Source organism: Sapajus apella, unplaced genomic scaffold (genome assembly GCF_009761245.1).
Source record: "Sapajus apella isolate SASKATOON/1434 unplaced genomic scaffold, GSC_monkey_1.0 scaffold11, whole genome shotgun sequence".
NCBI lineage: Eukaryota > Metazoa > Chordata > Mammalia > Primates > Cebidae > Sapajus > Sapajus apella.
The window spans coordinates 22,278,470-22,304,850 of NW_022436951.1; the positions used below are offsets into that span (position 1 = coordinate 22,278,470).

Below are 26,381 nucleotides of genomic sequence, written 5' to 3' on the forward strand. Positions count from 1 at the left end.
TCAGATGCACTTTCTGGGTGAAGCGGCACCCCTCCCCACCTGGGTCTGCCCTGCGTGGGCTTTGCTCACTGTCTGACTAGTCTCGTTGAAATGGACCTGGTACCTCTGTTGGAGCTAGAATATCTCTCAATTTCTGCATCCCTGTCACTGGATGCTGTGCACCGGAGTTGTGTCTGTTCAGTCATCTTGACTCCCCAATCTGTCTACTAGTTATAATAAAAGATAGAAAATTCCATGCCTAATTTTTATCTGTAAATTTTGTGGACGGGCCAAAAAGTAACATGTAATAAAAATAAATGTCAGCCAAATGCTGAAATCGTATATCTACATAACAAAGATAATATTACATACATTTTAAGGGCTATTAATCAGGAAGAGCTATCAGTGTTTACACTTGCTCTTAGCCAAAAGGCCAAGAAGCAATTTATCAGTCTTTTGTCTTCTTTTAGTTCATATAATTTTATCTACGACTTAAATATTGTTATCATATTTATGTAGCACTCAGGGAACTAAAATTCTGGGATATTAACTTGTGTTTCAAGAACCATGATGCAAGGTTACAAAAGCTTCATGCTTCAAATCTATGTCAATTTAAATCCTGTGATAGAAAAAGATGCTGCACTAAAACAGAACTATACTCAAGTTTCATCTCAGACAAATGGCTTCGATCCTCTCTCTTAATATTTTTAACTAGAAAGTTGTCATAAAACAGCTTATTTTAATAATATAATGATTTTAAGTATCTAGCAGAGTATAATGGAATATAGAGTGCCCGTGTGTGTGTGTGTGTGTGTATGTGTGTGTGTGTGTATGTGTGTATCTGAAATACTAGTTTTTATACCTCATTCTATACATAAATATTAGCATAAATTCAATACAAAGGGTACATTTATGGTATCTGGGTATTGTTATAAATAAATATATTAATTTAATTGGTGGTTCAATTTTTTCCACCTTAAAATGCATTGTTCTCTTGGCATCTATGGCACCCCATCTTTCCCAACCTCATTCACTGCACACTTCTTTTTATTTATAGGGCCCTGATCCTCTACTATTAGCTCTAGATGTTTAATGCCCAGAACTGAGCTCTATGCCCTATACTCTTCTCTACCTTAATCTCTCCCAGCATGACCTTGTCACTCCATGAATTTAACTTTCCAAGGTATCCTGCTGACTTTCATGCTAATACCTTTAGTCCTGACCTCTCCACTGAGCTGAGGCTAGTTTAATTGGCTGCAAACTCCACATCTCCTTTCAAATGCCTTATGAAAGCAGACATTTACTGAATTTGAAAGCAACTATTTATTATTACCCTGTTATTCCCTACCTCTTCTGATCCTTTGTAAATTGTATTTTTCTTTTAATCCATCTATCATAAAGTTTAACACATAGCCTTAGCTTTTACATAGGCTATATTATATCCATATATATGTATTTTATATTTATATATATAATATATATATTTTTATATTTATATACATATATATATATATATATATATAAAATTTTACATGCTATCATCTTTGTCTTAACTATCCTTGTTTCTCACCTGTACGTCTGCAGTAGTCCTCAACCAAGTCCTACACTGCCTCTTTTAATCTTCTTGGTGCCCTATATTCCATTCTCTCCATGGAAACTGTAATGACTTTTAAAATCATGTTATCTCCTCCTCAGAACACTGCAGTGTCTTCCTGTTTCAATTAGCATAAAAGCCAGCATCCTGAGTTACATTAACAAGTTGGTAGACTAGAAAGTCCCAGACTCCTCTTCCTTTCCATGGAGTCATTATTTCAGCAAATTACATGGACCAATTCTCTTTCAGATACATTTAGAAACTGGTTAAGTGGCTCCTCCACATCAGGTAGGTGTGAACCTAGCTGAATCTAAGCTGATAGGAAAGTGTGGTACCCTCTCACTTTAATACCTCACCCTGGTAAAACATCATGCGATCAAAAGAAAATATTAACCTCTTGGTTCTCAGAGAGATATTGGACCTTGTGTCCAAAATTCTAACTTTTCATGGAAGCCACCTGAGAGACTTATTTTTGTCTCACTTGCCTCAGAGCACTGATGGAACTGGACATATTCTTCATGCCTAGTGGCTCCTGAGGAAAAAAAAAAAATAGCCAGGCAGTTTCCTGCCTGCTCCAGAAGACATGTGCCACAGAAGACAGAGGTTAATACAGCTCAGTGGCTTCCCCCTCAAGGGATAAAAAGAAGAGTAAAGAATATGTCAAATATTCTAACCTTACCATGGGGCTGCCTGAGGGCCTGCCTTTTGTATAGCCCAATTAGGGAACTAATGGCCCACCATAATCTAGATGCATGGGAGCCACTGAGAACAAAAGAGAACCAAGCATTGTGCTGCTTCTTCAGCAGATATGTGGTACAGCATATAGATGCCAGAAAGAGCAAGAAATTATGATATCCCAAAAAAGGAAATCAGAAGATTCCTCTAATTAGGAATATACACACGTGAGTCAAAAGAAGATATGTCCACAGAGAAAGTTTGAGTGGTTTGCAGAATCTCAGTTTAGTTGGAGAAAGTCTTTCTCTTTGGGAAACCATATTGTAAAGACTAAGAGAGGTGATTTTCAAATACACAGATACCAACACAAATTTACAAGGAAAATGAACAAACAGGAAAACATGGCTCAAAAAAAGAGACACAAATCTCTAGATACTGACCCTAAAAATGGAAATATATGAAATATATGACAAAGAATTAAGAATAACCATTTAAAAAATGTCAACAAACTCAGGAAAACAATGCATAAACAAAATGAGAATATCAAAAAAAGATTAAATATATAAAAAGAAGCAAGAGTTTGGGATCTGAATAATACAACAACTAAACTAAAAATTTTAGTACAAAGGTTCTATAGCAGACTTGAATAACACAAGAGCAGAAAACCAAACACTGCATGTTCTCACTCTTAAGTGGGTGTTGAACGAGAACACATTGACACAGGGAGGGGAACATCACACACTGGGTTCTGTTGGGGGGTGGGGGGCTACGGGAGGGATAGCAGAGGGTGGGGAGATTGGGGTGGGATAACATTAGGAGAAATAACTAATGTGTGTGACAGGGGGATGGAGGCAGCAAATCACCATGGCATGTGTGTACCTGTGTAATAATCCTGCAAGATCTGCATATACCCCAGAACTTAAAGTATAATTAAGAAAAAAAAAAAAGAATGAAGAATCAAATAACTTAAAGACAGGCCATTTGAAACTAGCCTATGGAGAAAAAGAAAAGAGAATAAAAAACATTGAAGGAAAAAAATGTGGAACATCAAGTAGATCAGTATGCATATTGTGAGATTCAAAAAAAAAAAAGAATTTGAGAAAAGATAAATGAGTTTGCTTAAAGATATAATGGCAGAAAACTTCCAAAATTTTGGAAAGGAAATGGATGTAATAGATGCAGGTAGTCCAGTGAATTCTAAATAGCTTAAATACAATATACGCTACAAATAAAACTGCTGAAAGTGGAAGACAAGAGAATATTGAAAGAAACAAAAGAAAAGTAACTCATCACATTAAAGAGAAAGTCGACAAGACTATGAACAGATATCTCAGCAGAAATCATGAAGGCCAGAAGGTATGGGATAATATATTCAAAGTGCTAGACGTAAAATTAAAAAAAAAAAAAAAAAAACTTGCTGACAAAAATATTATATACAGTAAATCTGACCTTCAAAAGTACAGAGATGAAGATTAGACTAAATACTGAGGGAGTTCATAACCACAAGACCTGCCTTACAAAAGATGCCAAATGGAATCCTTGAGTTCAAGTGAAAGCATACTAAACAGCAATTTGAAAATATATGAAAGTACAATTACCGCTCAGTATATATGGAAGTTCAGTTTCAGGACCCGTGTTTATATCAAAATCTGCATATAATCAATTCCAGCAGTTGGTCAATGCGAAACCCATATATATGAAAAGTTGGCCCTCACTATATAGGAGTTTCACATTCCATGAATACTTTATTTTAGATACACATTGGGCTGAAAAATGTCTACAAATAAATAGAGTTTTATAGTTAAAAATATATGCTGTTCAATGGTCAACTATATAAAGCTTGATAGAAAGGTAAATATATAGGCAAAAACAGAATGCCGGAAAAATCTAACAGCGGTGTGTAAATCACTTTAAATTCTGGTATGAAGGTAGAAGACAAAAGTACACACACAAAAAATATGAAATATATTAATGGGCATGCAACATAAAAATATACTTGTGACATCCATAACATAAAGCATGTGTGTGTGGAAGAAGTAAAAGGAGAGTTTTTGTATTCAATTAAATATAAGTTGTTATCAGCTTAAAATAGATTGCTATAATTATAAGAAGGTTTCTGTAAGTTACATTATATGCACAAAAAAATAATACTGTGGAAAATACATTAATGAAAAAGAGAAGGAAATCAAAGCATGCCATTAAAAGAAATTAGAAAAAAAAAAAACTATAAAGCAGATAGCAAGAGAGGAAGAAAGGGATAAAAATAGCTATGTGATAGAAACAATAACAAAATGGCAACAGTAATTCTTCCCTCTCAATTCTTACTTTAAATATAAATGGGTTAAATTTCCCAATCAAGAAAATAGTTGCTTAATGAATAAAAACAAGTTCACATTATATGCTTTCTGCAATAGACTCACTTTAGATTTCTGGACACAAATCAGTTGAGAAAGAAAGGATAAAGACTTGCATAGACATTTCTCAAGCGAACGCCTAAAAATGACCAAAAGATATGTGACATCTTCATTATCACTAATCGTCAAGGCAATGCAAGTAAAAATATAATGATACATCATTTCATACCTGTTGAGATAGTCATTATATATTAAAAAAGAAAATAAAACCAACAAACAAATCCCTAGAAAATATCAGTTGTTGGCAAAGATATGGAAAAATTGGAACCCTTGTGCATTCTTGATGGAAATGTTAAATGGTGCAGTTCCAATGTCAACATTATGAAGTTCCCTTTAAAAATTAAAAATAGAACTTTCTATATGATCCAGCGATATTTTTTCAAAAGAAAGAAAATGGAGATTTTAAAAAGGTATCTATACTCTCATGTTCATTGCAGCACTGTTCACAGTAACCAAGAGAGAGGTGGAAACAGCTTAAATGTCCATTGACAGATTAATAATAAAGAACTTTTGGTATGTACATACAACGGAATATTATTCAGTCTTAAAAAAAGAAGAAAATTCTGCCCTCTTTAACATTATGTGTTAAGTTTCAAGTCCTTAGGGAAAGTGAAATGCTAGTCACAGAAGGAAAAATACTACGTTTCAACCTCTGTAAGATATCAGATGTACTCAAACCCACTGAAGCTGAAAGAAAATTGTGATTGCCAGTGGTTGTGGGAGAGAGAAATGGGGAGTTGCTACTTAGTGGGGAAAAAGTTTCCATCAAGCAAAATGAAACACTTCTAGAGGTCTGCTGTTATACTGAACAATACTACACTGTCTACTTAAAATTTTGTTTAATAGATGGATTTCATGGTGTGCATCTTTTACAACAAAAATTTAAAATACAACCCAATATCCTCAAAAGCTCTTGTTGTTCTGAATCCTGCCTGTCTTTGATGCTACCTCTCACCATTTACACTGCCAGCGCCACTGTTTTTGAGCACAGCTGGGTTTTATTTTCTTACTCATGATAAGCACATCTTGAAATAGGGTCTTTTCATTTATTGTTTTCTGTCTGGAAATATTTCACTTCACATCTTTATGTTTGCCTTCTCTGTGAGTCATAGAGATAACGTCTCTCTGATCACTCATTTTGAAATGTTCTAAATTCACTTGGCTTTAAGACACAAATGTTTTATTTATTTTGTTTTGTCTTGTTTTCTGCCATCACACATACTGTTACTTAAAAATAATTTGTGTGTTTGTTTACTTTTTTATGAACTTTCACATAATAAAATAGCAAGAAAATCCATTGTATAATTAATAATCTCTAACATTAGTGACTGGTCTATAGTGGATGCTCAATAAATATTTGTTGAAAGATGAAAGAAGTATTTATTAAGTAGGTTTAATAATAATTGACCCAGTACTTTGGAATGCCAAGAGAGGAGAATTGCTTGAGCCCATGAGTACAAGACTGGCCTGGGCAACATAACTAGATGCCATTTCTACAAACAAAATTAAAACTTAGCTGAGCATGGTGGCACATGCCTGAAGTCCCAGCTACTCAGGAGGCTGAGGTGGAAGGATTGTTTTAGCCTGGGAAATTGAGGCTTAAGTAAGCTGTAATAGTGACATGGTACTCCAGCCAGGATGACAGAGTGAGACCCTACATCAGAATAATAATAATAATAATAATAATAATAATAATAGAAAATCAAAATCCTTAAGTAAAACCTTTGAAACACGTAAAATGGTGTCCTCTTCTAAAAATTGAACGGTTTCAAGTGTGCAGGAATACTACTTCTCATCTTGAATCTTTTTGTATGTGACTAATATATATCTTATTTTGTCATGTTCCATTTACCATACAGTGAAAATAAAATGATGTATAATATAAAATGAACTTTCACATTATGATAAGGTATACAAATTTAACAACAATGTGGAATTATATATATATATATATATATATATGTATATAAAATACTTCTATTATCAGCTTAGAGTTACTTTTTGAGTTACCTTCATTTCTGACTGTTCTCTTGAAATCTTGAAAGACCATAGTACAGTAATTTGCATGTAAAAGAATATAATAAAAACTTTTATACAAAACATAACACAGAGAAAGCAAATTTGCCTGCCATATTGGATTTGCAATAGTTTGCTTTATATCAGCATTATTGGATGTTGTTATAAATCATCAAGCCATATTACAATTTAATTTTTATTGAAAGCTTCAATTGTAATTTAGTTCACTTAGGCTATTATGTTTAACTGTTTGTTTATTAGATTGAATTTATGTATGCTATTAGGCAATTCAGAAATTCATTCAAATGACAGCTTTTATGCCTACTCTACTCCAAGTATGTGAGCAACAACAATGTATATATGTCTTGTTTTTTAGAAAGTTCACGGTCTGCTAGATGGTCCCTGGGTAGCCATGGCTGACTCAGTCACTACCCCCTCTCTTGCATGTAGTTTTCAGCATAACTGTAGAATATGCTTAGAAAGTAGGACCTTGAGAGGGAGGAGCTGTCTGAAACATCATGGGCTCTGCTTCTGTCCCTCCTAGAGAATGTAACATCTTGAATTAAAAAGGAACTGCCATGGGCAGCCAAGGCTTTGCTCTTCTTTCTCTTGGAAGCAGAATGCCCTACAAAGTTTTCTCCAGTGTGTCACATGGTCCCTTAGGCATACAATCCAGGGCGGACTGGCTTCCTTCAAAGCCCCTCAGTTGTGATGGAGCACAAGACAGCCCAGACTCTATCCACCCCAGACAGCTTTCCTGAGTCTTTGCAGACCATCTCACAATGAGATGTTCTTTTGCTTCCTGCTGAGTATCTCCAAGAAGTAGATCCATTTCATATAACTTATTGTGTGTGAGTATCTTCTGTCTCACGGGCCTCAGGCAGTTGGTGAAACTGCAGCCCAGGATGATGGGGGTGGAGGTGTTCAGACTCCTGTTCCTGGTGGTTGGCATAGAGATGATCTTTGCTATCCCATGCACAGTGGAAATCCCCCTTTGGGACTGATTATTAGTGAATCTGTAGTTTGTGAAAAAATTGTATAGTTTGAGAAAAAAATGTGATAAAATTTTATAAGACAATCAAATTATGTTTACAATGTGTTATTGGTGCACAGAAAAGGGGGTATTTAACACATGTAGCATGGTGAGGATTTGAATTTAAAGGTACTTATGCTTAAGTAAAAAGGTACTTATGCTTAAAGAATAAATGCAATTTTCAGGCATCAAACTTGTGAGAGGCATTTCTGAAGAAGCAAACAGAATATGGAATGGCATGTGATAAAACATTATGCATTCAAAATACTATAATTATTCAGCATATGTATTATAAGATTTTATGAGAGTATAACAATAGAAAATGTTTTATTTTTCATGTTAAGACATTTAAGTGTGGTTTATTAAAATTGATGAATAGTTTCTTATTGAAAATATGGCATGGATGATGGAGTTTATATGATACAATAGGATAAAAGAACACTGAGAACCATTCAAGTTTAGAGGTTGTAAAGTTGTGGTGGCACCAGTATAGATCTGTTTGACTTTCTTTATTGTGTTGGTGACATATAATGGTGTAGTCCTAGGTTAAAAGTGTTGCCAAGTAGATAAAAAGGCTTACAGTGTGGTCTCACAGTAGACAATATTGACAAATATATGAATGAAATGGAAGCTAGAGTTGAACCTGAATACAAATATAAAGAATCATAAATCATCAGAGCATTTAAAGCTAGTGTCTTACCTGTATGTATAAAAACAACACTCATAACTTTTTCTGTTTGGAACATTTTATCAAAATTATCCATTAATTGAAATTAAGAAATGCAATGCCTCAGTTATACCTAATGCGGCTCCTATGGAATTATATTTTTAAGAAAAATAAATTATAATATAGTTTTAACTTCAAAGTTGGCCTCACTCAATATTTCACATGTAACTTTGGAATACGTGTGGCATGCTGAAAAATTTAACATAATTTTCTTACAAATGTGAATAATAATATTAAATATATTTTAAGCAAGCCACCAAGTTTCTATATAAATCAGGAAAAATGACATGTCCCAAAAGAGGGGAGTCACAGTCCTAGCTTTATAGGAAAAGTAAGCTAATAGACTGTATAAATTGTTAAATAATACACTGTAGAGAAAATCTAAATTATTTCAATTCTTTTGTAGGTTTACTATTATTCCTCATATTGGATTTATTTGGGGGTACATGTCAATTTGAGGCATGCATTAATGTGGTTACATTGTAAAATGTGTGTTTTCAAATCTTACATGAGAAACATTTTTAAATTATACATATACTACACATTACATGTATGAAAACCATTAGCCCTTACTAAGAAGAAATGAGCAAGTGTTAAATATTACTAAGATGTTAACGAATCATGTTTAGTTTCTTTTCAAAAAATATAAATCCAAATTATAGCTAAGATAGTTTCCATGTATCCAGTTCATGGAATAATTCCAATAATTCAAAAATATAATAACAAATACAAATAAATGATGCATGTAACATTATATCTCTTGCAAAGAGCAGGCTATTCTTAATGTATTAGGCCATTCTTGCATTGCTATGAAGAAATACCCAAGACTGGATTCCTTATAAGGAAACTGGTTTGATTGGGTCACGGCTCTGTAGGCTATACAGGAAGTATGGCAGCATCTGCTTCTGAAACTACCTCAGGAAACCCAGTCCTGGTGGAAGGTGAACAAGGAGCAGGCACATCACATGGAAAAAGCAGGAGCAAGAGAGAGAGCAGGAGGTGCCACGCACTTTTAAACAATAAGATCTCAGGAAAGCAAAATTATTGTTGTGAGGGCAGTACCAAGAGCATGATACTAAATTCATGAGAAACCACTCCATGATCCAATCACCTTCCACCAGGCCCCACCTCCAACACTGAGGATTACAATTCAATATGAGATTTCGGTGGGGACACAGATCCAAACCATATTATTCACTTAAGGGATGTACTTTGACTTTTATTTCTCCAGCACTTGTGGTATATTTTGACTGAGCCATCCAGGTACTCTTGACCTCCACTAAATATTTTGATTAATTCTTCCAAAGATTTTGTGAGATTATTAGACAGGAGCACTGAGCTTTAGAATCCCAAATATTTACAGGGTCTGCTAGTACACTTTCCCCAGCTTTGTCTTCAAGGAAGACATTATCTTTACAATCCAGCCAGAAAACAAATCTGCCCTTTCTCCCACACAAAAGGTTCTATCTTAGACTTCTAAGGCTGTTTGTTGTACTAACATCCACCCAAAAAAAATGATGAAATAAAGCTGTCAATGCCTCTTGTCCAGAAGATGTACAGAAATACAAAAGACAGAAAGAGAATTTGCTACCCAAACTGAGAATTCCCTGTGGAGAAACAGCCTTTAATATAGACCTTGGAGGATAAATTAAGTTAAACAGAGTTTGGAGACTGCAGTTTTTAAGACAAATGTAGTCGAATCAGCCATGCCAAAAAATAATGCCTGGACGTACCCATGCATTGTTTTCATTGCTGTCTCTATAGGCTTAAATGAATATTTCCAACAGGAAAACACAATATGCAAAAGTTCATCTTTTGTGATTTATTTAGTAACATTTTATTATATTTCAGAGAAAACCATGTCTTAAGATCATTTTAAATATATTTAGCTGTATATATATATATATATATTCATGCAAATGTATATCTATATATGCATATATATAAAAATATATATATACCCACTTTCAGAACATGTAATTTATTTTTTCTAAATTAATCAAAACACTAAGATTATAAAACTATTTTGAATGAAAATTGAAATTGAAAATACAGATTTGAAAACCAATCTGGAAACAATTCTTGCCACAAATTTAGATGAGGTTCTCTACAATTTCATGTGGCTTATGGATATCTGCATTTTAACAGTTAGCAGGAGATATTTAAGCCAATGGACACAGGAGGAGAGAATAAAATTAATTATTAAACTGATAAATTATTGATTGAAATTAAAGCTATAGAGAAAATAGTAAGATTTGAGAGTCAAAGACAGAAGGCAAAACAAAAATCAGAAACCGATATCATTAGAAATTGAACAAGAGTTAATCTTACAATGATAGAATAATACTGTTACTGCTGATCATTAGATATGAAAATAATGGAAACCGTAGCCTCTAAGTCAGACATACACCTGAGATTATATATTGCCATCTTACCATCAATGTGAGTTATGCCTGTAACCACCAATTCAAACATAATTTTAAGCATTTAGAGGATAGGTATATATGCTAACATTCCAAGGATAAACATATATATATATATATATATATATATAGTTAGGTAGCAAATAATTATTAGTTAAACCTGGAAAAAAAAATTAGCCTTTATTCACTACCTGTAAATTTCACCTTCTGTAAGTACCCCAGAAATCAATATTGGTACAAAATCTATATATTTAAATCTGTATGACCGTATGATGGCTTTAAATCATTCATCTTGGAGAAAGTAAGTTCCATTATTTTCAAGTTAGTCATCTTCTCAAGAAAACCAGCCTTATCATATGATGGAGTTACAGCTTGACAGTTGGCAAGTCTCTTTCTACCTCTGAGCCTTGTGATTTCATTGGCATGTCCTTCTCCACATAAGACATTTGTATATATCTCATAATGATTCCAAAAAATAAGATCTTTCCATCATAGTTTATCTTTTTGACATTATTTAAGTTAGGCTTGCTCTACACAAAACCAGATAATATTCCTACCAATAATACATAATACTACATTTTAGAAGTCAATGGCAATTATAATTCTATGTTTGTTGAACATGTGAAATTATATCTTATGTCATCCCACCCATATGGAAAATTGAATGATTCATTCATGAAGTAATGTAGATAGAATATTTTTTCACTGACCATTTTTAAATCAATAAAAGGAGCAAAAGAAAACTGTTTTTAAAAGCTAGCAGAAAATATTCCCAAGACCTCCTTAGAATCTAGGGTTTATGAATTAGGAACCAACAGGGTAAGAAAATTCAGTTGAGGACCCTAGTGATAAGCAATAACATTTGGGTACATATGAGAATTATTTTTTATTGAGAATGGTATTTCTTCAGAACCCTCTGAAGAAATGCCTATGCTGAAGGGCTATATATAGCTAATGATATAATCTTTAGTGATTTGAGTAATTCAGCAAAATAAAGAAAGTCATTTGAAAGTGATATAGTTATGATATAATAAATAAAAAGATTTAGGAAAGTGAACATGCTTAAACATAATTCAATGAAAACTTGATTTATTATTTATGTATTTAAAGACAGAGTCTTGCTCTGTCCCCCAGGCTGGTGTGCAGGGGAGCAATCTCAGCTCACTGGAACCTCTTTCTTCCAGGTTCAAGGGATTCTCCTGCCTCAGCCTCCCAAACAGCTGAGATGACAGGCATGTGTCACCATGCCCAGCTAATTTTTGTAACTTTAGTAGAGACAGGGTTTCACCATGTTGGCCAGGATGGTCTTAAACTCCTCATCATAAGTGATCTGCCTGGCTCAGCTTCCCAAAGTGCCTGGATTCCAGGCACGAGCCACTGCACCCATCTGAAAGCCCTTGATTTATAAATGAGAAATTGTGAAACTCAGAGAATAAAGTGCCAATACAAGTATGACAGTGTTTTAATAAACAAACAGTTGAGGTCACATCGCTTATCCTGCAGTACAGTTTTTTTTTAAATTATTAATAAAGGAGAATAGTTGCAGGGAATGTAATGAGTCATAGTAAGCAGTGTTGAATCACTAAGATTCATTAATTAGCAGAAAGCTGAAGTCTGTATTATACTTTATTTCACATAATGCATTTTTTGTAAACAGCTTAATTTTGGAGTATTATAACAGTAGTTTTTTATTAGAGACTGTTCATTTTTTCAAACACCAGAAGTCAACTTCAGCCAGAAAAAAACAGCAAATACATTTATTTGATTTGTATTGGATAGCCATTGAATTGATGAGTGTGTTTAGGAATCAGGTTTAGGGAGAAGTAGGAAACAATGGAATTTAGACAGCTAGAAACAATGTCAAGTACTTGCCATTAGAACAATGTAGCTAGAACCCTTTTAATTTATGACACTGGATTCTGTCTGTTGTATCTGGGGAACTCACAACCACTGTTCTTGAGTCTTGAAATAATTACTACTGCTGTGGAATATTTCTCAACTGTTTCTACATCTTTCCATCACTTGAGCATATCATTTACATGCATATGTCATTGATGAAATTTCTAGTGAAAGGATGTAGAAAGAAAAGTATTTAGTGCCTGTATTAGTCCACTTTCACACTGCTATAAATAAACACTAAAGACTGGGTAATTTATAAAGCAGAGAGTTTTAATTGACTCACAGTTCACAAAGCTAGGGAGGCCTCAGGAAATTTACAATCATGGTGTAAGGGGAAACAAACATGTCGTTTTTTAGATATCTGCAGGAAAGAGAATTGCAGAGCAAAGGGGAAAGAACCCCTTATAAAATCACCAGATCTCATAACAATTCATTATCATGGAAGGAACATTGGGGACTATCCTCTGTAATCCAATTACTTTCCATGAGTCACTTCTCCCAAAATGAGGATTACAATTCAGGTAATAATTCAAGATGAGATTTGGGTGGGGACACAGAGCCAGACTATATTACTCCACTCCTGACCCCTTGCAAGTCTTGTCTTTCTCACGTTTCAAAACCCAATTGTGCCTTCCTTACAGTCCTTCAAAATCTTAATTCTTCCCAGAATTAACTCAAAAGTCCAAGTCCAAATTCTCATCTGAGACAAGGCAAATCACTTCCGCTTAGAATCAAAAGCAAGTTAGTTACTTCGTAGATACAATGGGGGTACAGGCATTGGGTAAATGCTCCCTGAAATGGGAACACTTTTGAATAAGAATTAATCTTAGAATTCTCCTCCAATGGGAGAAATTGACCAAAACAAAGGAGCTACAGGCCCCATGCAAATCCGAAATTGAGTGGAACAGTCATTAAATCTTAAAGCTCCAAAATAATCTTTGACTTATTGTTTTATATCCAGGGCATGCTGATGCAAAGGGTAGGTTCCCATGGCTTTGAGTAGCTCCACCCCTGTGGCTTTTTAGGGTACACACCTCTGCTCTGGCTAGTTTCACAGCTGGCATTGAGTGTCTTCAGCTTTCTCAGATGCACAGTGCAAGCTGTTGGTAGACCTACCATTCTGGGTTTTGGAGGATGGTGACTCTCTTCTCACAGCTCCACTAGGCAGTGCCCCCAGTGGGGAATCTATGTGGGGGCTCCAAGCCCACATTTCCATTCTGCACTGCCCTAGCCAAGATTCTCCATGAGGGCTTCACCCCTGCAGCAAACTTCTGCCATGCAAAACACCTAAACTTTCAGGTGTTCCTATACATCCTCTGAAATCTAGGTGGAAGTTCCCAAACCTCAACTCTTCGCTTCCGTGCAGCTGCAAGCCCAAGACCATTTAGAAGTCACTTGGTACTTCCAAGCACTTGGTGCAAGGCTTGGTGCTTTCCACCTCTGAAGCAACAACCTGAGCTGTACTATGGCCTCTTTTACCCATGGATGTGACATAGGGCACCAAGTACCAAGATGGCACAAAGCAGCAAGACACTGGGCCTGGCCCAGGAAACCATTTTTTCTTCCTAATACTCTGGTCCTTTGATGAAAAGGGCTGCCATGGAGGTCTCTGACATGCCCTGGAGACATTTTCTCCATTGTCTTGGTGAATCAGCTCCTTGTTACTTGTGCAAATTTCTGCAGCAGTCTTGAATTTCTCTACAGAAAATGTGTTTTTGTTTTCTATCACATTGTCAGACTGCAAATTTTCCAAACTATTATATTCTGCTTTACTTTTAAACATAAATTCCAATTTCAGACCAATTCTCTCAAGTTCAAAGTTCCACAGATCTCTAGTACATGGACAAAATGGCACCAGTCTTTTTGCTAAAATATAATAACAGTGACCTTTTCTCCAGTTCCCCAAACTTTCTCATGTCTATCTGAAACCACCACAACCTAGACTTCATTGTCCGCATCATTATCCATTATCAGTATTTGGGTTAAAATAATTGAAAAATTGTTTTGGAAGTTCCAAATTTTCCCACATCTTCCTATCTTCTTCTGAACCCTCCAAACTATTCCTTCTTCTTGCTATCTAGTTTCTAATGTTACTTCCACATTTTCAGGTATTTTTATAGCAGTATCCCACTCTACTTGTAAAAATTTACTGTGTTAGTTCATTTTCACACTGCTATTAAGAAGTACCCAAGAATGGGTAATTTATAAAGCAAAGAAGTTTAATTGACTCCCAGTTCCATATGGCAGCGGGGGCCTCAGGAAACTTACAGTCATGGCAAAAGGGGAAGCAAGCATGTCCTTCTTCACAAGGCAACAGGAGAGAGAAGTGCAGAGTGAAGGGGGAAGAGCCCCTTATAAAACCATCAGATCCTATGATAACTCACTATCAAGAGAACAGTGTGGTGGAACAGCCCTAATGATCTAGTCACCTCCCATGAGGTGCTTTTCCCAAAATGGTGATTACAAATCAGATTATAATTCAAGATGGGATTAAGGTGGGGGCACAGAGCCAGACTGTATCGGTGCCTAAGTGAGTAGTGGTGAAAGTCAGGGCTCTGATGATCAGAATTCACATAATGGAATGTTCCATGAAAGCAGAAGGGTCTTTGAGCACTGTTCAGTCATAAAATGGAAAATGTCTACTACCTGTTTGTATTGTATTGGTCTCAATCAGTGGTTTATTTTCTTATTGTTTGAATTTCAATTCTTTCTAACCTATGCAGAGACAGATTTCTTGCAGTAAAGCAGAAGAATTTTATATTTGAAGTTTAGGTTTCACCCTCTTATTATCTAGTAAATAAAAGTATCTCCATAGCACTGTAGTGATGTTTATGTTTATTCTTTTATTGCATAGCACAGTATATAACTCTTTTCATAATTGTCATAATAGAGATCCATAACCATATAAAGCATATATAGATCAAAATGCATTTGTGTATTTTGGAATGACACACAATCAGCATTGTAAAGAAAATACTCATTTTACATATCTGTAATGCATTACAAAAGCCACTTTCTTCACCTACTCATAAATTATGCATCAACAACTTAGCATAAAGGGCAAAGATGTTAATTTTATTTGAAAATCACACCAAATGGTGTGAAAGTATTAAAATAACAACACCTTCTATATCTTCAACAACTTGGCTTCTAAGAAGAAAAAGTAGATAAAGTTTCTTTTTTTTTTTTTTTGGAAATTCATGATTTGAAAATTAAGAATCTCTTGGGAAATAAAAAGTTTAATATAAATTTATTCAGATAATTTATTACACATGCTGGAAAGAACATTAAATACAGTTATTCCAGTCAAAAATTCTAATAAATGAGGACAGACTGAAAGAAATAAGATGGTTCACATACATTCATATAGTAAGTAAACTTTCAAAAAAGAAAACCTGTCTTTTCTGACTCTCCAGTGCTTTTATCATGTTGGAGCTAGAACAGTACTGCTCTGTCTCATGTTTTAGGAGAGTTTCAAAATTGTTTCGATTTAAACCAGAGGGAAGGATACCTTTGCATTTAAAAATGTTTAAAAACTTAAGTTTTATATTTGTCTAATGATAAAAATGAAATTCCAATTCTTCTAATCTAATACAATTCTTGCACAATGATGAAGTAAGCACTATTATTAACCCTCATTTATGGAGAGAAATACTTAGTGATAAATGCCCTGCTCTTGAGTTTCATGTTAATTTTTTCCTTCATGACCAAATCTGTATAGCACCTTTCCTCAACTGTGTAAGAGAATCATGCTGTAACTGATTATTTGTATTCAGTATTATAAATCAATTATAGTGTCATGTCAACTTGTTATTTATTCAGATCTACATTTCAGTTTGTGCTGATTTACAGAGAAGAATTTCATGCAATGAGACAGTGATTCATTTGATTATGTTTTACTAAGTGAAATAGCCATATTATTGAATCAATGTAATCTTCCTAAACACATATACTGTACAGACACACATATATAATAGTAAAGCAAAACTTGATGCAAAATTTTATCTGCTTTAAATAAACTTATAAGTTCAGACATTTATTTTATTTTATTTTTTTGAGACAGAGTTTTTTTTTTTTTTTTTTGCCCAGGCTGGAGTACAGTGGCATGATCTCAGCTCACTGGAATCTCTGCCTCCTGGGTTCAAAGGGTTCTTCTCCCTCAACCTCCTAAGTAACTGGGATTACAGGTGTGTACCACCATGCCCATCTAGTTTTGTATTTTCAGTAGAGATGGGGTTAAACCATGTTGGCTAAGCTGGTCTCAAACTTCTGACCTCAAGTGATCCACCCTCCTCGACCTTCTAAAGTGCTTGGATTACAGGCATGAGCTACCGCACCCAGCCCAAATTTCAGTCATTCTTTTCTCTCCCAAATCCTGTCATTAATTTTTCAGAAATGTTTTTCATATTTTACTTTGTTGCCCACTCATAGTATAACCTATACTCATGTAGTCAATGTTTTATTATTTTAAAAATCAAAGTATTTTTTCTATTTGCCACTATTTTTTAATATTTTCTTTAGATGTTGCTAGAATTATGTGTACTAAAAATCAAGCCTAGTAATGTAATTCCCAAGCCTGAAAATCTGCTTTGTCTGTGTGTGAAGTCCATACTCTCGGTAGATATGCAGGGCCTATCAAAATTAACACAATCTATGATTCAGCCAATTAGCATTCTCATTCATACTCAACCCTGCCAATCTGTTACCCAAACCTGGAGTAATTTTAAGTTGCATTCATTTTTTTCAGCCTCCTTTTTCCTTACTCTTATATTCTTCTATTTTACTTACTGAGTACTTTACGTACCTATGTGATTGCTGTTATAGTCTGTGACAATTTTTCAGCCTTTGGGATATTTTGTTCACATTTGATAAGTCTCATACAGTAGGTAATTAATGTGTAGTATATATTACAAATGTGTATGATGTCTAACAAAAACAATACTTAAACATATATTTGTAATTGAGTATTATGGTATAAACAGGAAGTTTCATATAAAAATGCATGTAAACGTGAGTGTTTAGGTTTGTGTATGTGTCTTAAAGAATTTGCATATGTTCTTTGCCTATCAGTATCACGTTGCAAAATAATATAATTTGTATTCAGAACAAATAGTTAAAAAACCATGTCTTGTAACATATATAATTTTCTCTTTCCATTAGGTTGAAAATGGTTGCTTGTGTTCAACTACTGTGAAGAGTTGGAATCAGACAACTACAGCTGTGATTTTCCAAGTGGTTAAGAATGTAAATATGATCTGATCTTTCCCTGATGGACAGTTAAATCATGGACACTCTAAACAATTTACTTCGGACTGTCCTTCCTAAAGATGCTTTGGCTTCTCTCTTGAATGCTCACTAAGCATTTGTAGCTGACAAGGAAAAGAAGGAAAACTGTGAATTGGAAAGTTATCTTACAATGAAAATTACGAGCACATCTTGCATCTGTCCAGTCCTAGTGTGTCTCTGTTTTGTGCAGAGGTGTTATGGAACTGCTCACCACAGCTCCATCAAGGTGACGAGAAACCAAACCAAACACATTGAAGGTGAAACCGAAGTCCACCATCGTCCCAAAAGGGGATGGGTATGGAATCAGTTCTTTGTTTTAGAAGAACATATGGGACCAGATCCTCAGTATGTTGGAAAAGTAAGTTTTTGGTTGTTTTGTTGTTTTTCCTATCCTGAGAAACTGTGGGGTAATATGAGCTGATGTTGAAGAAATATATGAAGACATATATATATATATATATATATATATATACACACACACACACAGATAGAACTAGACTTACGACCACGATTGGGACCGGCAGACCGGTTGTAACACGATTTGGTCATAAGTTGAGTAGGCTATAGGTACAGTTGAAAAGGTGCATGCAGAAATGGTAGTGCTGCCGGAAGCTGGTCCACACTGTTGTACGCCCAGCTGGGCAACGTTTGTGCTGCCAGATGCGGAGCAGTCGTGGCTAGCAATTGTGGTGGTAAAGTTGAATGGTCGTAAGTTGCATAGGTTGTAAGTCGATCAATACCTGTATTTATATATATATATATATATAAAATTATGTTATGGAGTGAATTATGCTATAGAAACTACAACTTATACTAGAGAGGTCACAATAATAATTGTAAAAAGGAAATGTGATTCATCATATTATACCTCTCTAAATATTAGCCTGTACATACAAGACTGAATGTTCATTACAAGCATATCAATTTCTATTTTCTCTCTTATAAATTGGAAAGACTTAATGGGACACATAATTGAGCAAGTAATTTTTTTATTACCTTGAAGGTATGTTGAAATTCACATGTCACTTATTGGTACACTGATATTTACTGCTATTTTCATATATTTCTACTGCACATGTGGCTTAAAAGAAGATACTCTATCATGGTGTCTAATATTTTCTATTAATTTTTACAGAGATGTACTTTTATTGAAGATACACTTTAAAATAATATAAATACTTTTCCAACCCCTAAAGTTAATTTTCTTAAAAATATTGATATCTTTTAAATATAGATTATGTATGCACTGGATATACAGGCTTTTACAACAACCACAGTAGAATAAAGTTGACAAAATGATCAGTAATTTCAGGTCAAGTTTCCTTTCTCTCAAAAACGCAGACAAGAAAACATAATGACTGATCAAAATGTTCAGGAAACTGTGTGCTCAGTAACATGGGAGAGCTGAAGCATGTGTCATCTAGGCTGTAGGGTTGAGAACAAAATGGGAAGTGGAGATGCCTTCTGATTAATTACCGGTCTGTGGAAGCAGCCGCACTTCAGTTTGTTCAGGGCCTATGGGAGAAACAGCAAGCATAGCAGTAGAATATCCGTGACTGCAGTCTCAGTGCCTTCTATCTCCCTGATTGATGATTTATTCTCACTTTAGCACTGTTAGTACTAAAAAAAATTGTATTCCATCTAAGCTGTGGTGCTTCCCTAATGTGTAGGCAGTACAGGATCACAAGCCATCTGTTCCACCTCTTGTCCAACAGGGACTGGGTTACAGCTGCATTTTCTATAAAGGCAGAAGCTGTAGAGTCAGAATATGGAACACGAAAAAGATCTAAAATAATTGTATCATATTCTCATATGCATATTAAAATGAGACAAAGATCCATCTTCATTGTATGCTTTTTTCCTACCGAGTATTCCATGAAGTAAATTTTTAAAAATGTACTAACATTTTTAGTGCATTTATATTACTAGAAATTTATTTGGGTTATGAACTTCAAAATCCTTTTTTTTTTTTTTTAAATTACACTTGAAGTTCTGTGATGCATGTGCAAAACATGCAGGTTTGTTACATAGGTATATACGTGCCATGGTGGTTTGCTGCACCCATCAACCCATCATCTACATTAGTTATTTCTCCTAATGCTATCCCTCCTCTAGCTCCTTACCCCCACAGGCCCCAGTATGTGATGTTCCTCTCCCTGTGTCCATGTGTTCTCATTGTTCAACTCCCACTTATGAGTGAGAACATGTGGTGTTTGGTTGTATGTTCCTGTGTTAGTTTGCTGAGAACGATGGTTCCCAGCTTCATCCATGTCCCTGCAAAAGGACATGAACTCACCCCTTTTTTATGGCTGTATAGTATTCTATGGTATATATGTGCCACATTTTCTTTATTCTATCATTGAGGAACATTTAGATTGGTTTCAAGTCTTTGCTATTGTGAAGAGTGCTACAATAAACATATGTGTGCATATGTCTTTCTGGTAGAATGATTTATAATCCTTTGGGTATACACCCAGTAATGGATTCCTGGGTCAAATGGTATTTCTGGTTCTAGATTCTTGAGGAATCACCTTACACCTTGTAGAAAAATTAATTCAAGATGGCTTAAAGACTTAAACGTAAGACATAAAACCATAAAAACCTTAGAAGAAAACCTAGGCAATATCATTCAGGACATAGGCATGGGCAAAGACTTCATGAATAAAACACCAAAAACAATGCAGTAAAAGCTGAAATTGACAAATGAGATCTAATTAAACTAAAGAGCTTCTGCATAGCAAAAGAAACTATTACCAGAGTGAACAGGCAACCTACAGAATGGGAGAAAATTTTTGCCATCTATCCATCTGACAAAGGGCTGATATCTAGAATCTACAAAGAACTTAAACAAATTTACCAGAAAAAAGTAAACAACCCCATTAAAAAGTGGGTGAAGGATATAAACAGATACTTCTCAAAAGAAGATATTTATGCAGCCAACAAACATATGTAAAAAAGCACATCATCAGTGGTCATTAGAGAAGTGCAAATCAAAACCACAATGAGATACCATCTCATGCCAGTTAGAATGACAATCATTAAAAAGTCAGAAAACAGCAGATGCTGGAGAGGATGTGGAGAAATAGAAACACTTTTACACTGTTGGGAGTGGGAGTGTAAGTTAGTTCAATCAAAATTGGTGGGAGTGTAAGTTAGTTCAATCAAAATTCTTTTTCTATATGATTTCCATCCTTGAAAGTAGCACAAGAAAATAATTTTTTGAAAAGAGGAAAATATTTTATTACTAAAAATATTTTGTGATGCATATTACTTATCATTTTAATCTAAGAAACAAACAAAACTTTCAGAAATGGGAGGGAAATTGAGACAACTTATTGTTTTACGGGCTCGCCTAGGTTTAGTAAAAGATGAAGCGTCAATAGGAAGATCAATTCTAAACAATCTTTCTGGAATCGAAAACATATGGTACCAATGAACATATGGTTGAGAGCTCCTCACAGATCAGGAGGCGACTGAGGTTTGTGATGCTTTTCAGGTTTGTGGAGGTTCTGTGAAACTGTTATCCATTCTGTTGTCTGTAGTATGGATGGATAAATGCACAGGGATAAAAGGTTAAACCCAAAAGTGTGTCCTCTCATTCCTTATCTGACCCAAGGACACCTCACTCACAGTCTTTCTACTTTATTCTAATTTGCCTTTATGGACAATTCTAACTTAACTGTACAGATATTTTTTCTCACTCCTACACACCCCCTGTGACATAAAAACATAACTAAAAATTACAAAATATAAACTGCAAAGCTCAGCAATTACTATGTGCTTAAAATAATTCCCTTCTGTGCCATTATTTTAACTTGCTTAGAAAATTAACCTCACATTTATAAATGCATTCATAGTGAACTGATTCTTTATTTTCATAGCACTTTTTTCTTTATTCAAAAAAAAAAAAAAAACGGATACATGTGCAGAACATGTAGGGTTGTTATATAGGTATACATGTGCCATGATCATTTGCTATACCTATTCATCTGTCCTCTAAGTTCTCTCCCCTTACTCACACCCACCAACAGGTCCTGGTGTGTGATGTTCCCCTTCCTGTGTCCATCTGTTCTCAATGTTCAACTCCTACTTATGAGTCTGAACATGTGGTGTTTGGTTTTCAGTTCCTGTGTTACTTTGCTGAGGGTGATACCTTCCAGTTTCATCCATGTCCCTGCAAAGGACATGATCTCATTGCTTTTTATGGCTTCATACTATTCCACAGTGTATATGTACCACATTTTCTTAATTTGATCTATCATTGATGGGCATTTGGGTTGGTTCCATGTCTTTGCTATTGTAAATAGTGCTGCAAGAAATATACATGTGCACGAGTCTTATAGCAGAATGATTTACAGTTTTTTGTGTATCTGTCTCACAATGGGATTGCTGGGTCAAATGGTATTTCTGGTTCTAGATCCTTGAGTAATGGCCACCCTGTCTTTCACAATGGTTGAACTAATTTACATTCCCACCAACAGTGTAAAAGCATTCCTAATTCTCTCCAGCCTCTCCAGCATCTATTGCAATCAAACCAGAACTAAGAATTAAGAAACTCACTCAAAATCATGCAATTTCATGAATTGAACAATCTGCTCCTGAATGACTCCTGTGTAAATAATGATATTAAGGCAGAAATCAGGAAGTTATTTGAAACCAGTTAGAACAATGAGACAACATACCGGAATCTCTGGGACACAGCTAAAGCAATGTTAAGAGGAAAATTTATAGCACTAAATGTGCACATCAGAAAGCTAGAAAGATCTCAAATCAACACCCTAACATCACAATTAAAAGAGCTAGCGAGAAGAAAACTTAAGCAATACCGTTCAGGGAACAGGCATGTGCCAAGACTTCATGACAAAAATGCTAAAAGCAATTTTATAGCACTCATGTATAAAAGATAGGATTGCTACGATTACTGTGAACATGAGAAGAGATAACTCCAAAAAGCTGAAAATTATCTCTTCTATTCCTCTCTGTCACAGAAATGCCAGAAAACCTTTCGTCAACAGACATAAAATCATACTCAAAAAATGCAGTTCTGGTATTAAAATATTAATAGATGAATTAGATAAGATTCTTCCAAATTATCTTTGAGCTCTTCATGGAGATTTTTATGTCTATAGTTATATTTTACATTATAAAATAATATTAAGTAGATTTGAAAAAAAAAATCTACTTTTATTTTAGATTCAAAGGGCACATGAGCATGTTTGTTACATGGGTATTTTATATGATGCTGAGGTTTGGAGTGTGATCAAAACCATTACACATATAGTAAGCACAATAATCAGTAGGTAGTTTTTCAACCCTTCCTCACCTTTCTACTCCCCCCATCACTTGTAGTCTCATGTCTAGTGTTTCTCTCTTTATGTCCATGTGTACCTTCTGTTCAGCTCCCACTTATAAGTGAGAACACATATTTGGATTTCTGTTTCTCTGTTAGCTCACTTGGGATAATGGCTTCCAGTTGTATCCACATTGCTACAAAGGACATGATCTTTTTTAAGGCTGTGTAGTACTTCATGATGCATATGTATCACATTTTCTTTATTTAATCCACCATTGATGGACATTGAGATAGGTTATTGTATTCACGTCATTGCTATTGTGAATAGTGCTGCAGTGAACGTGTGAGTGCATTTGTCTTTTTGTTAGAACAATTTTTGGGGGAGGGGAGGGTGGTATATATCCGGTAGTGGGTTGGGTGGTTTAAACAGTAGTTCTATTTGTAGTTCTTTGAGAAATCTCTAACCTGTTCTCCACAGCAGATGAACTAATTTAAATTCCCACCACAAGTGTATGTGTTCTCTTTTCTCCACGGTCCTACTAGCATCTATTATTTTTAAATGTTTTAATGATAGCCATTTGACTTGTGTGAGATGGTATCTTGCGGGTTTGATTTGCATTTCTCTGATAATTAGTGGTGATGAGTATTTTTCACATGCTTGTTGGCTACTTGTATGTCTTCTTTTGAAAGGCGTCTGTTTATGCCTATTTTTAATGGAAATGTTTGTTTTTGCTTTTTCATTTGTTTATGTTCTTTACAGATCCTAAATATTACACCTCTGTGGGGTGCACAGGTTGCAAAATTTTTCTCCCATTCTATAGTTTGTCTCTTTACTGTGTTGATAGTTTCTTTTGTTGTGCAGAAGCTCTTTATTATAATGAGGTTTTACTTGTCATTTTGTGTGTGTGTGTGTGATTGCTTTTGAGGACTTAGCCATAAATTATTTCTCAAGGCTTATGACAAGAAAGAAATGTCTATGGTTTTCTTCTAGGATTTGTGTAGTTTGAAGTCTTCTATTTAATTCTTTACTTCATCTTGTGGTAACTTTTGTATATGAGAAGAGATAGGGGTCTTGTTTTCTTCTTTTTGCAAATTATCCCAGCACCATTTATTAAATAGGGAATAATTTCCCTATTCATTGATTACTTTTGTTGACTTTGTCAAAGATCAGATGCTTGTGAGTGTGTGGCTCTATTTTTGTTTTTTTGTATTCTGTTCCATTAGCCTATGTGTCTGTTGTTGTACCATTAATTACCATGCTGCTTTTGTTACTGTAGCCTTGTAGTATAGTATAGATTGAAGTGGAGTAATGTGATGCCTTGAAGTTTGCTTTTTTTTTTTTTTTTTTTTTTTTGGCTAAGGATTGCTTTGGCTATTTGGGCTTTTTTGGGGTTCGAAATACATTGTCTAGTAGTTTTTTTCTAATTCTTTTAAAAATAACATGGGTGGCTTGAAAGAATTTATGTTAAATCTGTAGATTAGATGGGGCACATGTCCACTTTAATGATAGTGATTCTTTCAACTCATGAATATGGAATGTTTTTCCATTTATTTTGTATCATCTTTGATTTCTTTCAGCAGTGTTCTGTAGTTCTCCTTGTAGAGGTCATTCAACTCATTCATTAGGCATTTCTATAGGCTTTTCATTATTTTTATTGAAGCCATTGCAAGTGGGATTTTGTTTTGTTTTGTTTTGATTTTCAGCTTGAACATTATTGGTGCCTAGAAATACTACTTATTTATGCATTGATGTGTATCCCAAAACTTAACTGAAGCCACTCATTGATGGTAGTCACCTTTGGTAGAAGGTAGAATCTTTAGATTTTCTTGGTATACAATCATATGATTACTGAAGAGAGACGATTTGACTTCTTTTCCTATTTGGATGCCTTTTATTTCTTTCTCTTGCCTGATTTTTCTGGCTAGGACTTACACTGCTATGTTGAAAGCAGTGGTGAGAGTGGATAGCCCTATCTTGTTCCAGGTCTCAAAGGACATTCTTTCAGCTTTTGTCTATTCAGTATGACATTGGCTATAGGTTTGTCAGAGAGAACTCTTATTATTTTGAGGCATATTCGCTTATGACATAGTTTTATGAGGGTTTTTATCATGAGGGAATGTTGGATTTTATCCAAAGCTTATCTCGTGTCTACTGAAATAATCATATGTCTTTTGCTTTTAATTTTGTTCATGCACGGAATCACATTTATTGATTTGTATATGTTGAACCAATCTTGCATCTTAGCAATGAAGCTTACTTGAATGGGGTGAATTAAATTTTTGATGGCAGGGGCTGAAGTTTCCTAGTATTTTGTTAAGGATTTTTCCATGTAGGTTCATCAGGGCTTTCACCTGTAGTTTTATTTTTTCATTGTGTCTTTGCCACATGTTCATATCTGGATAATGCTGGCATAGCATAATGAGCTAGTGAGAAGTGTCTCCTTTTTAATGTTTTTGGATAGTTTTTGTAAAATTGGTTGCTCAACCTCTTCTTTATACATCTACTAGAATTTGGCTGTGAATCCATCTGGCCCTCAACTCTTTTTGGTTGATCAGTTTTTAATTACTAACTTAAATTTTGTCTGCTTTCGATTAAAATGTCTTCCTGAATCAATTTTGGAAGATTGTGCTTCCAGGAATGTATCAATTTCCCATTGATTTTCTATTTTATTTACATAAAGCTGTTCATAATAGTCTCTGAGGTTCTTTTGCATTTCTGTGGGATTGGTTGTAATGTCACTTTGTCATCTCTGCTTAAGCTTCTTTGGATCATCTCTCTTTTTTTCTTTCTTAATCTAGCTAGTGATCTATTGATATTGTTTATCCTTTCAAAGAAGTAACATTTGGTTTTGTTGATTCTTTGTATAGATTTTGGTTCTTAATTTTATCCAGTCCTGTTCTGATTTTTTTATTTTTTATTTGTAACTTAAATTTTATTTTAGGTTCATTATAAAGGTAAATTGTGTGTCACAAGGTTTTAGTGTACAGATTATTTCATTACCCAGGTAATAAGCATAGTACCTGATAGATAGTTTTTAAACC

At 34.7% G+C, this 26,381-nt stretch overlaps 1 protein-coding gene across 6 annotated transcripts in view; it reads left to right on the forward strand.

Annotated features, from left to right (window-relative positions):
- CDH18 (cadherin 18) overlaps nucleotides 1-26,381 on the forward strand; it is a 1,107,073-nt gene that overhangs the window by 726,475 nt on the left and 354,217 nt on the right. For all 6 annotated transcript variants that reach the window (XM_032279054.1, XM_032279056.1, XM_032279053.1 and 3 more), the window contains one exon: nucleotides 17,921-18,404. In XM_032279054.1, the coding sequence (XP_032134945.1) occupies nucleotides 18,177-18,404 (228 nt within the window). In that variant the 5' untranslated portion in view covers nucleotides 17,921-18,176. The remainder of the gene's footprint in view (nucleotides 1-17,920; nucleotides 18,405-26,381) is intronic.